This window comes from Balaenoptera ricei, chromosome 5 (assembly GCF_028023285.1).
Source record: "Balaenoptera ricei isolate mBalRic1 chromosome 5, mBalRic1.hap2, whole genome shotgun sequence".
Classification (NCBI taxonomy): Eukaryota; Metazoa; Chordata; class Mammalia; order Artiodactyla; family Balaenopteridae; genus Balaenoptera; species Balaenoptera ricei.
In genome coordinates, this window is record NC_082643.1 from 19,033,935 (window position 1) to 19,051,652 (window position 17,718).

The window sequence follows — 17,718 nt, forward strand, 5'->3', positions numbered from 1 at the left end:
GTACCATATCTGACTAAATCAAATCCTGGGTACATCTTAAGACACTGATGGCACATCTAGAAAGTGGAAGTGCTGAACCTAGAACCCAGGTCTTTATATTCCTAGCAGGGTTGTGTTTCTACAACATTATGTTCTTTATAAGTGTTATGTAAAATTGCATTTAAGGCTATTTTGAAATGTTAGGATATGGTAAAAAAAAAAAAAAAAAGGGTTGACTTCTTTTTATAAAAGACAGCTAGTACACTTTATCAGAGCCTTGGCCTCAAATATTTTATTTTGCCTAATAGGACAATTTTTACTAAAATATTTGAATATTATGTAATTGTTATGCAAGATTTTGAGTAACTTAGAAACTTGTCAGCATGGAATTGAACGATAGGAAAAACCCATCACAGATTTTTCCATCCAAAACAAGAATCTTATTAAGGGTGATTTTCTTCAGTGTGTTGCATATAGTGAGAGAGGATGGAGACATGGCAGATACATGAGGAATGTTAGAAAATGTGAATAAATTCCTTCAATGAAGCAAAGGGTTAGTGCTGAGAAGAAATATCAGTGTCAATTATGCTTAGTCATTCCAAGCACCAGCCTCATCACTTTTGAAATGGTTTAATTTTTAAATTAGGTTTTTATTCAAATTGGAAATTCAGACATCTAGAGTTTCTGGAAAAAGAAACTTTCATGATGGGAGGTTGGTCAATGGTAAAGTTTTCTCTAGTATTTGACATTGAAGTACTTATACAATTTTATTTACATTTAATCAACTCATGGAAAACCGCACCAATGAAGAAATAAAAGAGCACCCAGATATCTTAAAGCAGCAAGAAATCCTTCACTTATCTTTTGCAATATATGTGCCTTTCTCCTCAACTTTTGTCTGGGCCATTAAGCTACTGTTATCATTTTTGTTTCTGCTACAATTAAACCTTAATTTTGTGCCTAACGTGTCAGCTTGTTTGCCAAGTGCTTTACCTGCATTTTCTCCTTTAGTTCTCACTACACTAGGTAAGAAAAGAACTACTATATTTACCCTATTTTTCAGATGATGGGACTGGCAATTAAGGAGTTTAAAAAACTGGCTAAAAAAATGGTTATGAAGAACCTAGGGGCAGGACAGGAATAAAGACGCAGACGTAGAGAATGGACTTGAGGACATGGGGAGGGGGAAGGGTAAGCTGGGACGAAGTGAGAGAGTGGCATGGACTTATATATACACTACCAAATGTAAAATAGATAGCTAGTGGGAAGCAGCTGCATAGCACAGGGAGACCAGCTCGGTGCTTTGTGTCCACCTAGATGGGTGGGATAGGGAGGGTGGGAGGGAGACGCAAGAGGGAGGAGATATGGGGATATATGTATATGTATAGCTGATTCACTTTGTTACAAAGCAGAAACTAACACACCATTGTAAAGCAATTATACTCCAATAAAGACGTTAAAAAAAGAAAACAAAACTTGCTAAGGTCTCATGTCTAGTAAGTGATCTGAAAGCAAAGCCCATGTGTTTAAGCTTTATGCCAGTTTCCTCAAATTAATCTTATCCAAGCATCTGAGCAAAAACCAGAGAACAAGATACTCTCAACTGTGCCGCTAGCCGTATGTGCCTATTTAAATTTAAATTACTTGAAATTAAGTATAATTAAAAAGCGAGTTTTCCAGCTACACTAGCCATACTTCAAGTTTTCAATAGCTATATATGGCTTATGGCTACTGAGTTGGACAATAAGCTATAGAACATTTTCATCATCGCAGAAAATTCTCTTGGACAGAGCTGGTCTGGAAGCATACTGGCTGTGGGTGTGAGGGGTGGTGAGAGAGAGATTTGGAGGTGTTGTTTGGAGAAGAGAAATTCAAATAACACAACACATTAGAATTGTCTGTTTTGTTCTTAAATAGCAAATTAGGGAGACAGTTAAGGTGAGAATTGCAGGTCAATACAGTGAGATTGTCTTCTGGTCTTATCCTTTGCTGGGGAGTGGCCCAGAGAAGTAAGATGACTTCCCAATTATGGAATGTCTGGGTGCCAATGAGAACACTGAAATGTGACTGTTCTATATCTTATTAATAATGTCAGGATATTAATCTATTTTTGTTTCCACAGGACAGGTAAATACCTATGGGGAAGGTAAAGTTATGCTTCTTTAGTTTAACACATTGTCTTCTATTTCCTTTCATGGAGGAATATTTTTCCTACCTTTTCACCCCTCCATTTCTTGCCAAGGAGAATGCAAGGTATCCAAATTTCTGGAAAAGATAATGTGAAGTCAGAGACCTACCTCCCATGACATCACCTTTTATGGTTCTCCCAGAGAAAATCAGCATTGGGTCAAAGGAGAGTTGTGCATTTGACAGTGCTACTCCAATAATCATGTGTACTCCATAGCTCAGATGGCATGACTCCAAAACCATGACCTAATTTCAGAAATAGACTGATTAGCATCTCAGTGGCCCCAAATCACACCTCTTCTTACTCACAATCCTAAAAAATATTTTCCAGGTAGCTATATGAGAAAAATAATATAGAGTAGAACATATGGTACACCCCCTGTGAGATCTTAGGCAATTAATTATAATTAAGTTTTTCAGTCTTTAAAATGAGGATGTTAGTACTTAATTCATAAAATGATGTTAAGATTGAATGGGATAAAGTATGTAAATATCTTGGCGTAGTGCAAGGCACATAAGATGTCCTCAAAAAGACTGGTTAAAAATTATAGTAATATTATATCCTCATAAAGTTAATTTAATGTGTACCCACAGGTTGTCAGGCAGCTGACCATCACTCTGCCCCAAGACCACATACCCTAGTATCACTGAGTCTGATGGCCTCAAAGGCAAAGTTGACCCCAGAGCCCATCATTTCCACCACTACCTGCTGGATGGGCTTCTTGAAGTTCTGAGGGTTGCGACAATCAGTGACCCCCTAATGCTCTTGCCTGGGGAAATTTCTCCTCATTGATGTCAACTCTTATGATCCCAGAAGCAACAAGGCTTTGCATGCCATAACAATGGCTGAGTAGATTCCTCCAAGTCCAAAGACCATGTAGGGAGAGGGGGGGTGACCTACAAGTTTAGAAGATAAACTTCTATTAGTCATTCAAAGCTGATGCTCCTGTGTTAATAGGAAAGAAAAAAGTCACTTTGGTTTTATCTCTGGTAGGAGAAGCTCTCTGACTTCATGGCTCCCTGAATGTTGATAGAGTCATGGAAAAACAACACAAAAGTATATTCTTACCTTTGCAGTGTTAAACATAGGTCCAAAGCCTGTAGGCACCTCACAGCTTATGATACAGACTTTATCCTTGGGAGCAGCAGCATCAATTTTACCCACTGCAGTTTCACGCCTAACAGTATATTCAGTGAATGTGCTAGTGCCATAAAGATGATAAATCTGCCTTCCTCTGCAGGTAAATCTGGTTCCATCTAACATTAATCCATTTGGAGAAAGAATACTGCTTCACAGATATATAAATTGACAAGGAGAGAAATATAGGACTTTAGCTCCCAGTCAATACGTGCACCAGTGAAAGCAAATTAGATGAAAGGAGGTCAAGGGAATTGGAGCTAACTTTCCTTCAAGCATAAATTGCTCTTGAGGCACCCGCAGGAGCCACAGTCTCTGGAAGAGGGAACATTAAGACTTTATCTCCTAAGGAAAGAAGATCAAAGAAAGTGATTATCAGCTTGGGTGGGGGCATGGAATGTGATAAATACCATATTTATTGATAGGAAATTGTTTATACTAGATATTATCAGTTTGTTGTAATGATAGTTATTATTTTTGAAGTTAATTATCATTTTGCTTTAGAATAGAAACAGATCAATTTTAATGCAAATGGACCTTGAAAATACAAAATAAAAATTAAAAGTTTGTCTCTAATAACATTGAAGTTCAAAAGTAATAGCAAGCTAAGTCTAAGAATGACACCAATATTTGTGGTATGAAGCTTATCTAGTTTGGTTAGTGTTCTATCCCAGGAGCTTAGCAGAGTGTTGTACCTAGTATGTGCTTAATTAATATTTGTTGAAAGAATGAATTAATACTCTAGTGTTAATGCTAGAATTAGTATTCATTTTGAGATATTATAGTATTGATTAAGAGCCCAGAATTTGAGGTAAGGAAGCCTGTGTTTTAACCCTAACTCTGCCATTAAGTTACTAAATCAACTGAAGATAAGATAATTAATTTGCCAAAGCTTCTATTTCTTCATACATAAAAGGTGCACCAAATATCTCTGACATATGTTCATTGTTAAAATAATCGTTGTTAGAATAATAATGCCTCCTTCTGACAATTTAAAGGATTATCATGTGCACGTGTGTGTGTGTGCATGAGCATATGTAGAAAAAAAGCTCTTAATCATACATACTTTTTTAGCTCCCACATGCTGGCAACTAAGAGTTCACACGCTGCAGCCCGCATGCCACAACTAAGACACAGCACAGCCAAATAAATAAATAATTTTAAAAAGACATTTGTAATTTATTTATTTATTTATTTATTTATAATTTATTTTTGGCTGTGTTGGGTCTTCGTTTCTGTGCGAGGGCTTTCTCTAGTTGCGGCAAGCGGGGGCCACTCTTCATCGCGGTGCGCGGGCCTCTCACTATCACGGCCTCTCTTGTTGTGGAGCGCAGGCTCCAGACGCGCAGGCTCATTAGTTGTGGCTCACGGGCCCAGTTGCTCCGCGGCATGTGGGATCTTCCCAGACCAGGGCTCGAACCCGTGTCCCCTGCATTAGCAGGCAGATTCTCAACCACTGCGCCACCAGGGAAGCCCTAAAAAGACATTTGTAATTTAGATTCAGTGACTATTTCATGTGGGAAGTAAAAATTTTCACTTCAAATTTTTCATTCAAGAAATATTATTACTCCTTGTAATTCAGCCTTGAGTATTTCTTGTAAGTCAGGCCTGTGAGCAACACATTAACTCAGTCTTTTAAAAATCTATGAATGTATTTCACCTTCACGTTTGAAAGATAGTTTAGTTGGATTTTTGGCTGGCAGTTTTTTTCTTTTAAGCACTTTAAATACTGCCCTCTGGAATTCATTGTTTCTGGTTTTTATTTTTTTTGATAATAAAATAAATGAGTTTATCTCAAAGCCACACTGTGAGAAGATGGTGAGAAGTCACCCTCTGTGCATTCAAATTACGCTCACTGGCTAGACTGGCCCACGCAATGTGCACCAGATGATAGAGCTGCCAGCAATGTCGGGGACTGCGCATTCCCTAGCCCCCTACCCATTTTTTTTTTTCACACATACACGCTGTATTTTATTTTTACAAGAGATAAATAGACTGACACCAAGCATTGTACATGGATGACCACAACAAAAGCAACAATGATTGCAATTACCAAACATGAAACACACTCATACTATGTCATAATATTGACATTCAGTCCAGTAATCCTCCACTGTAACAGCTCCTTTACTTTGCAGTGAAAATTGATTTGTATATTCTTTGCCTCTGAGTCCTTGTGGGATTTTTTTTTTTAATTCAGACAGAAAGTCACAAAAATTATACTCATCCTCATCAGTTCACTCAGTCCCATGTAATTAATTTTTTTTTTATCTTGATCTTTTGTTAGCACTTTTATGAGTTCATCAGTTTTTCATTAGAGTTCTGAAAATGCTTATTCATTCAGTTCAGCAGTACAGTCAGTTACCAGAAACCTGTACTTGTCAGAGTCTTTTCCATGAATTTCTTGAAGATGAAACCCTTTTATAAGAACATATTTGCAAAAGCATCAGAGTACACCCAGAACTGTCTGTAAATGAGAAAAGACTTAAAAATGACCACAGTTAAAGATTTGATGAAAGTTCATAATAATGCAGTTGACAAGAAAATTAGTTATTTCTGAGATATACATTTTAAAGTAATAACTAGGATTATTACTTATAACATTATACCAGAACATATAAGATTTTTAGAAATTTCATGTAATGGCTGAAACATTTATATGAACATATTTCCATACATATTTCCATACAAATACAAATATAAGATTTTTAGAAATTTCATGTAATGTCTGAAACATTTATATTAACATATTTCCATACAAATAACCCAATGAAAGTTTAGTATTAGTTGTTTTGTTTGTTTGTTTTTTATACTGCAGGTTCTTATTAGGCATCAATTTTATACACATCAGTGTATACATGTCAATCCCAATCGCCCAATTCAGCACACCACCATCCCCACCCCACCGCAGTTTTCCCCCCTTGGTGTCCATATGTCCATTCTCTACATCTGTGTCTCAACTTCTGCCCTGCAAACCGGCTCATCTGTACCATTTTTCCAGGTTCCACATACATGCATTAATATATGATATTTGTTTTTCTCTTTCTGACTTACTTCACTCTGTATGACAGTCTCTAGATCCATCCACTTCTCAACAAATGACTCAATTTCGTTCCTTTTTATGGCTGAGTAATATTCCATTGTATATATGTACCACAACTTCTTTATCCATTCGTCTGTTGATGGGCATTTAGGTTGCTTCCATAACCTGGCTATTGTAAATAGTGCTGCACTGAACATTCGGGTGCATGTGTCTTTTTGAATTATGGTTTTCTCTGGGTATATGCCCAGTAGTGGGATTGCTGGGTCATATGGTAATTCTATTTTTAGTTTTTTAAGGAACCTCCATATTGTTCTCCATAGTGGCTGTATCAATTTACATTCCCACCAACAGTGCAAGAGGGTTCCCTTTTCTCCACACCCTCTCCAGCATTTGTTGTTTGTAGATTTTCTGATGATGCACATTCTAACAGGAGTGAGGTGATACCTCATTGTAGTTTTGATTTGCATTTCTCTAATAATTAGTGATGTTGAGCATCTTTTCATGTGCTTCGTGGCCGTCTGTATGTCTTCTTTGGAGAAATGTCTGTTTAGGTCTTCTGCCCATTTTTGGATTGGGGTGTTTGTTTCTTTAATATTGAGCTGAATGAGCTGTTTATATATTTTGGAGATTAATCCGTTGTCCGTTGATTCATTTGCAAATATTTCCTCCCATTCTGAGGGTTGTCTTTTCATCTTGTTTATGGTTTCCTTTGCTGTGCAAAAGCTTTGAAGTTTCATTAGGTCCCATTTGTTTATTTTTGTTTTTATTTCCATTCCTCTAGGAGGTGGATCAAAAAATATCTTGCTGTGACTTATGTCAAAGAGTGTTCTTCCTATGTTTTCCTCTAAGAGTTTTATAGTGTCCAGTCTTATATTTAGGTCTCTAATCCATTTTGAGTTTATTTTTGTGTATGGTGTTAGGGAGTATTCTAATTTCATTCTTTTACATGTAGCTGTCCAGTTTTCCCAGCACCACTTATTGAAGAGACTGTCTTTTCTCCATTGTATATCTTTGCCTCCTTTGTCATAGATTAGTTGACCATAGGTACGTGGGTTAATCTCTGGGCTTTCTATCTTGTTCCATTGATCTATGTTTCTGTTTTTGTGCCAGTACCATATTGTCTTGATTACTGTAGCTTTGTAGTATAGTCTGAAGTCAGGGAGTCTGATTCCTCCAGCTCCATTTTTTTCCCTCAAGACTGTTTTGGCTATTCAGGGTCTTTTGTGTCTCCATACAAATTTTAAGATGATTTGTTCTAGCTCCGTAAAAAATGCCATTGGTAATTTGGTAGGGATTGCATTGAATCTGTAGATTGCTTTGGGTAGTATACTCATTTTCACAATGTTGATTCTTCCAATCCAAGAACATGGTATATCTCTCCATCTGTTGGTATCATCTTTAATTTCTTTCATCAGTGTCTTATAGTTTTCTGCATACAGGTCTTTTGTCTCCCTAGGTAGATTTATTCCTAGGTATTTTATTCTTTTTGTTGCAATGGTAAATGGGAGTGTTTTCATAATTTCTCTTTCAGATTTTTCATCATTAGTGTATAGGAATGCAAGAGATTTCTGTGCATTAATTTTGTATCCTGCAACTTTACCATATTCATTAATTAGCTCTAGCAGTTTTCTGGTGGCATTTTTAGGATTCTCTATGTATAGTATCACGTCATCCGCAAACAGTGACAGTTTTACTTCTTCTTTTCCAATTTGTATTCCTTTTATTTCTTTTTCTTCTCTGATTGCCATGGCTAAGACTTCCAGAACTATGTTGAATAATAGTGGTGAGAGTGGACATCCTTGTCTCGTTCCTGATCTTAGAGGAAATGCTTTCAGTTTTTCACCATTGAGAATGATGTTTGCTGTGGGTTTGTCATATATGGCCTTTATTATGTTGAGGTTGGTTCCCTCTATGCCCACTTTCTGGAGAGTTTTTATCAGAAATGGGTGTTGAATTTTGTCAAAAGCTTTTTCTGCATCTGTTGAGATGATCATATGGTTTTTCTTCTTCAATTTGTTAATATGGTGTATCACATTGATTGATTTGCGTATATTGAAGAATCCTTGCATCCCTGAGATAAATCCCACTTGATCGTGGTGTATGATCCTTTTAATGTGTTGTTGGATTCTGTTTGCTAGTATTTTGTTGAGGATTTTTGCATCTATATTCATCAGTGATATTGGTCTGTAATTTTCTTTTTTTTGTAGTGTCTTTGTCTGGTTTTGGTATCAGGGTGATGGTGGCCTCATAGAATGAGTTTGGGAGTGTTCCTTCCTCTGCAATTTTTTGGAAGAGTTTGAGAAGGATAGGTGTTAGCTCTTCTCTAAATGTTTGATAGAATTCACCTGTGAAGCCATCTGGTCCTGGACTTTTGTTTGTTGGAAGATTTTTAATCACAGTTTCAATTTCATTACTTGTGATTGGTCTGTTCATATTTTCTGTTTCTTCCTGGTTCAGTCTTGGAAGGTTATACCTTTCTAAAAATTTGTCCATTTCTTCCAGGTTGTCCATTTTATTGGCATAAAGTTGCTTGTAGTAGTCTCTTAGGATGCCTTGTATTTTTGCGGTGTCTGTTGTAACTTCTCCTTTTTCATTTCTGATTTTATTGATTTGAGTCCTCTCCCTCTTTTTCTTGATGAGTCTGGCTAATGGCTTATCAATTTTGTTTATCTTCTCAAAGAACCAACTTTTAGTTTTATTGATCTTTGCTATTGTTTTCTTTGTTTCTATTTCATTTATTTCTGCTCTGATCTTTATCATTTCTTTCCTTCTGCTAACTTTGGGTTTTGTTTGTTCTTCTTTCTCTAGTTTCTTTAGGTGTAAGGTTAGATTGTTTACTTGAGATTTTTCTTGTTTCTTCAGGTAGGCTTGTATAGCTATAAACTTCCCTCTTAGAACCGCTTTTGCTGCATCCCATAGGTTTTGGATCATCGTGTTTTCATTGTCATTTGTCTCTAGGTATTTTTTGATTTCCTCTTTGATTTCTTCAGTGATCTCTTGGTTATTTAGTAACGTATTGTTTAGCCTCCATGTGTTTGTGTTTTTTACGTTTTTTTCCCTGTAATTGATTTCTAATCTCATAGCGTTGTGGTCAGAAAAGATGCTTGATATGATTTCAATTTTCTTAAATTTACTGAGGCTTGATTTGTGACCCAAGATGTGATCTATCCTGGAGAATGTTCCGTGCGCACTTGAGAAGAACGTGTAATCTGCTGTTTTTGGATGGAATGTCCTATAAATATCAATTAAATCTATCTGGTCTATTGTGTCATTTAAAGCTTCGGTTTCCTTATTTATTTTCATTTTGGATGATCTGTCCATTGGTGTAAGTGAGGTGTTAAAGTCCCCCACTATTATTGTGGTACTGTCGATTTCCTCTTTTATAGCTGTTAGCAGTTGCCTTATGTATTGAGGTGCTCCTATGTTGGGTGCATATATATTTATAATTGTTATATCTTCTTCTTGGATTTCTCCCTTGATCATTATGTAGTGTCCTTCTTTGTCTCTTGTAATATTCTTTATTTTAAAGTCTATTTTATCTGATATGAGTATAGCTACTCCAGCTTTCTTTTGATTTCCATTTGCATGGAATATCTTTTTCCATCCCCTCACTTTCAGTCTGTATGTGTCCCTAGGTCTAAAGTGGGTCTCTTGTAGACAGCATATATATGGGTCTTGTTTTTGTATCCATTCAGGAAGCCTGTGTCTTTTGATTGGAGCATTTAATCCATTTATGTTTAAGGTAATTATTGATATGTATGTTCCTATGACCATTTTCTTAATTGTTTTGTGTTTGTTTTTGTAGATCCTTTTCTTCTCTTGTGTTTCCCACTTAGAGAAGTTCCTTTAAATTTGTTGTAGAGCTGGTTTGGTGGTGCTGAATCTCTTAGCTTTTGCTTGTCTGTAAAGCTTTTGATTTCTCCATAGTATGTGAATGAGATCCTTGCTGGGTAGAGTAATCTTGGTTGTAGGTTCTTCCCTTTCATCACTTTAAGTATATCATGCCTCTCCCTTCTGGCTTGCAGAGTTTCTGCTGAGAAATCAGCTGTTAACCTTATGGGAGTTCCCTTGTATGTTATTTGTCGTTTTTCCCTTGCTGCTTTCAATAATTTTTCTTTGTCTTTAATTTTTGCCAATTTGATTACTATGTGTCTCAGCGTGTTTCTCCTTGGGTTTATCCTGTATGGGACTCTCTGTGCTTCCTGGACTTGGGTGGCTATTTCCTTTCCCATGTTAGGGAAGTTTTCGACTGCAGTCTCTTCAAATATTTTCTCTGGTCCTTTCTCTCTCTCTTCTCCTTCTGGGACCCCTATAATGCGAATGTTGTTGCATTTAATGTTGTCCCAGAGGTCTCTTAGGCTGTCTTCATTTCTTTTCATTCTTTTTTCTTTAGTCTGTTCTGCAGCAGTGAATTCCACCATTCTGTCTTCCAGGTCACTTATCCGTTCTTCTGCCTCAGTTATTCTGCTCTTGATTCCTTCTAGTGTAGTTTTCATTTCAGTTATTGAATTGGTCATCTCTGTTTGTTTGTTCTTTAATTCTTCTAGGTCTTCGTTAATCATTTCTTGCATCTTCTCGATCTTTGCCTCCATTCTTATTCCGAGGTCCTGGATCATCTTCACTATCATTATTCTGAATTCTTTTTCTGGAAGGTTGCCTATCTGCACTTCATTTAGTTGTTTTTCTGGGGTTTTTTCTTGTTCCTTCATCTGGTACATAGCCCTCTGCCTTTTCATCTTGTCTGTCTTTCTGTAACTGCGGTTTTTGGTCCACAGGCTGCAGGATTGTAGTTTTTCTTGCTTCTGCTGTCTGCCCTCTGGTGGTTGAGGCTATCTAAGAGGCTTGATGGGAGGCTCTGGTGGTGGGTAGAGCTGACTGTTGCTGTGGCGGTCAGAGCTCAGTAAAACTTTAATCCACTTGACTGTTGATGGGTGGGGCTGGGTTCCCTCCCTGTTGGTTGTTTTGCCTGAGGCAACCCAACAGTGGAGCCTACCTGGGCTCTTTGGTGGGGTTAATGGCAGACTCTGGGAGGGCTCACGCCAAGGAGCACTTCCCAGAACCTCTGCTGCCAGTGTCCTTGTCCCCACGGTGAAACAGAGCCACCCCCCTCCTCTGCAGGAGACCCCCCAACACCAGCAGGTAGGTCTGGTTCAGTCTCCCCCAGGGTCACTGCTCCTTCCCCTGGGTCCTGATGCGCACACTACCTTGTGTGTGCCCTCCAACAGTGGGGTCTCTGTTTCCCCCAGTCCTGTCGAAGTCCTGCAATCAATTCCCACTAGGCTTCAAAGTCTGATTCTCTAGGAATTCCTCCTCCCGTTGCCGGACCCCCAGGTTGGGAAGCCTGACGTGGGGCTCAGAACCTTCACTCCAGTGGGTGGACTTCTGTGATATAAGTGTTCGCCAGTCTGTGAGTCACCCACCCAGCAGTTACGGGATTTGATTTTACTCTGATTGCGCCCCTCCTACCGTCTCACTGTGGCTTCTCCTCTGTCCTTGGATGTGGGGTATCCTCCTTGGTGAAGTCCAGGGTCTTCCTGTCAATGATTGTCCAGCAGCCAGTTGTGATTCTGGTGCTCTCGCAAGAGGGAGTGAGAACACGTCCTTCTACTCCGCCATCTTGGTTAATCCCTCCCCCCTACCCATTTAAACACAACTTTCTTCCCATTATCAAGTCAATTTTTTCCTCCCCTTAAAGAAATCTTCCCTTCTTTGTTCCCACAGAGAACACAGGTCTTTTCTTTCCCTTTTTCTTCTAGAATCTGCTCAGCTTTAGCAGGAGGTTTCCATTCAGTTGCCTGGCATATTCCCTCAGCAAATATTTATGGAGCAATTCCTATGTGCTGCATGCTGCTGCAGTACCAGGAATACAGCAATGGGCTGTTTCTGATATTAATTGTTAGTCTTATTGGGGTTCCTTTTTATGTGATGTGTCATTTTTCTCATGCTTCTTTCAAGATTTTGTCTTTATCTTTGTCTTTGAACACAGACTTTGGCTATGAATATGTCTAGCTGTGGATCTCTGCGTTTATCATACTTGAAATTCATTGAGCTTCTTGGATATGTAGATTAACATTTTCCAGCATATTTGGTAATGTTTTCAGCAGTTAATTCTTTCAATTTTTTTTTGCTTCCTTTTCTCTCTCTTCTGAGACACCCATTATGTATATGTTGATATGCTTAATAGCATACCACAGGTCTCTGAGGGTCTCTTTGTTTTTCTTTATTCATTTTTCTTTTTGTTCTTCAGATTGTATAATCTCTAACGATCTATCTTAAAGTTTACTGATTTCTTCTGCCAGCTCAAATCTACTCCAGTGAGCACCTCCAGTGAAATTTTCATTTTGGCGATCATACTTTTCAACTCCATTTGGTTCTTTTTTTAAAAAAATGTCTACTTTGTTGATTTTCACTTTTTGATGAGTCATTGTCATCATGCTTTCTTTTAATTATATCAATATGATTTTCTTTAGTTTTTTGAATATATTTATAATAGCTGATCTCAAGTATTTGTCTGCTAAGTGTAATCTCTGGGACGTCTCAAGTGTAATTTTGATTGTCTTTTCTTTTTCTTGTTTAAGGGTCACACCTTCCTGTTTCTTTATATGTCTTGTAATATTATGCTCAAAACTGGATATTTTCGATAATATATTGCAGCATCTCTGGATGCTGATTAGTTTCCCCTTCCTCCTCCATTCCCATTGGGGCTTGTTGATGTTGTTGTTTTTGTTAGTTTGTTTAGTGGCTTACATAGACTAATTCTATGAAGTCTATTTCCCTCTCCCCCACTCTCCACCATTGTGTAGTCTCTGATGTCATGTTCAGGTTTTCACCTTTTTCCTTTGGTTTCATTTTTAAATAAAATAAAACCTAAAAGTTACCCTTGGATCAGCATGGCTTACTATTTGACTAGTGCTTGATCAGAGATTGTGCTCAAGCTCCTTGAGCCAGTAAGGCCTGTATTCTTTGCGATGAATCTGCATATATCTTGGGGAATGCTTTCAAGACTTCCCCATGTTCACCCAGTGACTAGTAGCTCTCAAGTACCCACTCTGGTTGCTCCTGAGTGGGAGCAGCCTTAGTGCATGCCCACAGCCTTCTGGGACAAATGTGATCTTAGCAGGACCTCTTTTAACTGTTTCTTTCCGCAGTTCTGTGTTAAAGTTGCTGCTACTAGTTTCATGCAGCTTTTAGCCTTCTTTTATTTGCTCATCACTAAGACCTCTATTATTTTTTTTTATAAATTTTTTTATTTATTTATTTTGGCTGCGTTGGGTCTTCATTGCTGTGTACAGGCTTTCTCTAGTTGTGGCAAGTGGGGGCTACTCTTCGTTATGCTGTGCGGGCTTCTCATTGCTGTGGCTTCTCTTGTTGCAGAGCTCGGGCTCTAGCCACACGGGCTTCAGTAGTTGTGGCACGCAGGCTCAGTAGTTTTGGCTCACGGGCTCTAGAGCGCAGGCTCAGTAGTTGTGGCGCATGGGCTTATTTGCTCCGCGGCATGTGGGATCTTCCTGAACCAGGGCTCGAACCCGTGTCCCCTGCATTGGCAGGTGCATTCTTAACCACTGCACCACCAGGTAAGCCCAGACCTCTATTGTTTTTGACAATGCCTTAAGGCCTGAGTTCCTCCACACTGTCTTCCCAATAAAGTCTGCCCACTCAATAGAACTGCAGTTGCCAGTTCTCCTTTCTTGCCTTCCCCTTAGTTAGATTTTCTACACTACTACATCAGAGTTAGGAGTGAGGGTAGTGAGCCAGCAAATGGTATCCTGAGTTCTTCTCATCTTGCCCTCCAGTGTGGAGCCTAGCAGTGAAAGCTGGGGAGGAAAAGGGAGGTTATCTGGGTCCCAGTAATCTAGGTTGGCCACGTCTGCAGTAGAGCCTCTATGGATGGGAGCCAGGTGTGGGAAGAGAGCCTCTGCCTTCTCAGCCCCTGGGGATAGAGTGTCTGATCTACTATATAACTGCATGTCAGAAATACTATATAACTGTGAAAAAAATAAGAAGCTTACGGTCAATAATTGCCTGTGTTAACTTCCATAATGTTTAAAAACAAAAGTGTAGGGACTTCTCTGGTGGTGCAGTGGCTAAGAATCCGCCTGCCTATGCAGAGGACATGGGTTCAGTCCCTGGTCCAGGAAGATACCACATGCCGTGGAGCAACTAAGCCCGTTCGCCACAACTACTGAGCCTGCACTCTAGAGCCTGCGCGGCACCACTACTGAAGCCCATGCACGTAGAGCCCATGCTCCGCAACAAGAGAAGCCAACATAATGAGAAGCCCACGGACTGCAATGAAGATTAGCTCCCACTCACCACAAGTAGAGAAAGCCCGTACGCAGCAAGGAAGACCCAACGTAGCCAAAAAAAAAAAAATCCCAGAAAACCAAAAGTGTATCTAAAACATTTGATGACATTTCAGTATTTATCTATATTTGTGCCACTTTAACAAAATGAAATGATTTTTGCTATTATGTATGGTCCTATAGATCTAAGTATAAATTGGAGAGAGCCTTAATTATTTTTCAGTAGAAAAAATGCCATTTGTTCTCCTAAACTTATACAATTATTATAAACACATATATCCACATCCACACCTGCTAAAAGTCTCATTTATATTTACATTAATTCGAACTTCACCAGCCTTAGTTGGATCAACTTCAATCTCTTCAATGGATGGGGGAGCATTTGCTGTCCAGGCAATGGCTGCCTGGATGTGATAATCTATTTTAAAAAAACATAAAATGGTGGGACTTCCCTGGTGGCGCAGTGTTTAAGAATCCACCTGCCAATGCGGGGGACACGAGTTCAAGCCCTGGTCCGGGAAGATCCCACATGCCGCGTAGCAACTAAACCTTTGTGCAACAACTACTGAGCCTGCACTCTAGAGTCCGCGAGCCACAACTACTGAGCCTGCATGCCACAACTACTAAAGCCCGCAGGCCTATAGCCTGTGCTCTGCAACAAGAGAAGCCACCGCAATGAGAAGCCCGTGTACTGCAATGAAGAGTAGCCCCCACTCGCTGCAACTAGAGAAAGCCTGCATGCAGCAATGAAGACTCAACGCTGCCATAAATAAATAAATAAATTTATTTTTAAAAAAACATAAAAAAAGATAAAATGGTGAAATGGGCTTATTGCTATTAAACAAAAATTGGATGAAATATGTAGTTAAATTCACTTCTACTATGCTAACTGGTCATTCTGGTTATCTCACTTTGAAATGCAGATAATCTACTTCATTCATTGAAAGCAATAGCATATATACATGTGAATATATATAATATAAAATGTTGTAATGTGAAATCAGTGATATCTATCAATTTAGCTATCTGTAGAGAAAAGTAAGCCTATGTATATACCTCTCATATATCTCATGTCATTCTATGATATTGGTACATAGATAGTCTTTATTTAAAAATTGTTTTATCCCAGGCATCTGATTGATATACTTTACTCTTAAAGGATTTCTTTCATTCCAAATGGCCCGAGAAGTTAATCTTAGCCAACTGATCTATGGAGCACAGTTCAGTTTATAGAGTCTAAATTTCTGCATTATATGTCCTAATATTAATCATTTATTTAAAATAGGGACAATTATAATTCTTCATGTAAAGAAAATTATAAGAAAAGTTGGATGTTACTTTGGTTATAGGACAAAAGAAACAATATTAGTTTTCTTCTTTAGTCAAATTCATTCTTGTAAAACATCATGAGGAACATTTTATCTTATCTTGGCACTTAGTTCCTGTGTCTTATAGCTCGTATTCATTTATTGCATTTTTATTTTTAAATCTCTGTACAGTTCAAGCTTAGATATTTATCTATCGATTTTTTCCGTATGTTAGTAGGTGGCTGCAACTGGAGGATGATTTTAGTTTTATAGAAGGATATTTTTACTTTACAGAATGATTGATTAAGATGTTTCTTTAAATAATAATTGTTCTTATTTTATCACAGTTATGCTCTTATTTCTTAAAAATTGACTTACAGTTTACCAGGAATACTTCCATTGTGTAAAACATGGTGCACGTGTATTCCCATGGCAACTTCAACACAGCCTTAGATAATAAAGTTTCACCCACTAGTAAGATCATACACAGGACTACATTTCAAGAGTAAACCATGCCTTACTTTGCCGGCTATTTCTGTGGAGAGTTTAGCTTGCTCCATCATTCCCTTTGACTGGTGCAGAAGTGAGAACTTTTGTCTCTTCCCCTCACCAGTCCAGACTGAGTATGACATTGTTCTCAGACCTCAGCGTGATTCATAGCCATTACACACCAATCAGGGATGGAGAGATGAAGGGAGTGGAGAAATGAAAAACTGAGGGAGACAGGGGGAAGGAAAATGAAAGATATAAAATGGGGAGGTGAAGGATGAGGATGAGAACAATTTAAAGAGAAAGGAAGGAGGATTTTTGAAAGGAAAAAATGAAAGTAAATGGGGGTTTTAGAAGGAAAAATAAAAGAGATAAAGTAAAAATAACAAACTTTTCTTACAATGTATGTGGTGCTTTATGGTTTGGAAATTCTACATCCATAATCTCATTTTATTCTTAACCCAACCTCTAGACTAATTGTTCATATCATCCCTTTATTGATAAGGAGACTGAGTTTCACAAATATAATTTTAGCTACAGCTCAAATAAGATTTCTGATTTCAAATTCCATGATTTGGGGGGCCAAATAATGAAGAAAAATGTAAGAAATGATGAGAAGAGAGAGAAGTTTAGAAAGAATGGTAAAGATTGGTGAAAGATAGCAGGGAAAGAACATAAAAGAAAGAACAAAATTAAAGAGATTATTTAGAAAAGAACTGTGTTAGGACAGAAACCTAACTCAAACTGCAAAAATGGGTATTTAGTGGCTCAAGTAACCAAATAATCCACGTCATCTGGTTTTAGAAACAGAAGGATCTAGAGCAAGCTTTTTCAACCTTGACACTCAATCTGTAAATATGTATTTACTGGTTGCCTGCTGTTCCTCAGGTATTTTCTGTGTTGATGGAAATAGTGATGAGTAAAGATGCTGTAAATAAGACAGAGTATCTCTCCATCTCTGGTTGAAACCTGCCTCAATGTGGGCTTTATTTTAAAACTCACTTATTTTATCTCATTTTTCAATTTACCATTTTATCTTTTTGCCTCTTATTTTTATTTTAAATTTTCAATCTGTTCTTTTTCTTTAAGCTTACTTTTTTCTTTTCAAGGAAGAATTTTAAACAAATGTGACTTTATTGTTTTTTTGGAAAATTATACATGATCATTGCATAAAAAACAATTCATAGTAGTACAATGTGAAGGTAAGAATTAGCTGAAACTTCACAATACTAGCATAGTCACTATTGACTTTTGAGTGAATATCCTTTCAGA

At 38.0% G+C, this 17,718-nt stretch overlaps 1 protein-coding gene across 1 annotated transcript in view; it reads right to left on the reverse strand.

Moving 5' to 3' along the window:
• LOC132366761 (alcohol dehydrogenase 1-like) overlaps positions 1 to 17,718 on the reverse strand; it is a 29,764-nt gene that overhangs the window by 2,454 nt on the left and 9,592 nt on the right. The window contains 6 exon segments of the mRNA XM_059924332.1: positions 2,277 to 2,412; positions 2,804 to 2,923; positions 2,925 to 2,986; positions 2,989 to 3,058; positions 3,230 to 3,455; positions 14,942 to 15,054. Coding sequence (XP_059780315.1) covers positions 2,277 to 2,412; positions 2,804 to 2,923; positions 2,925 to 2,986; positions 2,989 to 3,058; positions 3,230 to 3,455; positions 14,942 to 15,054 — 727 coding nt within the window.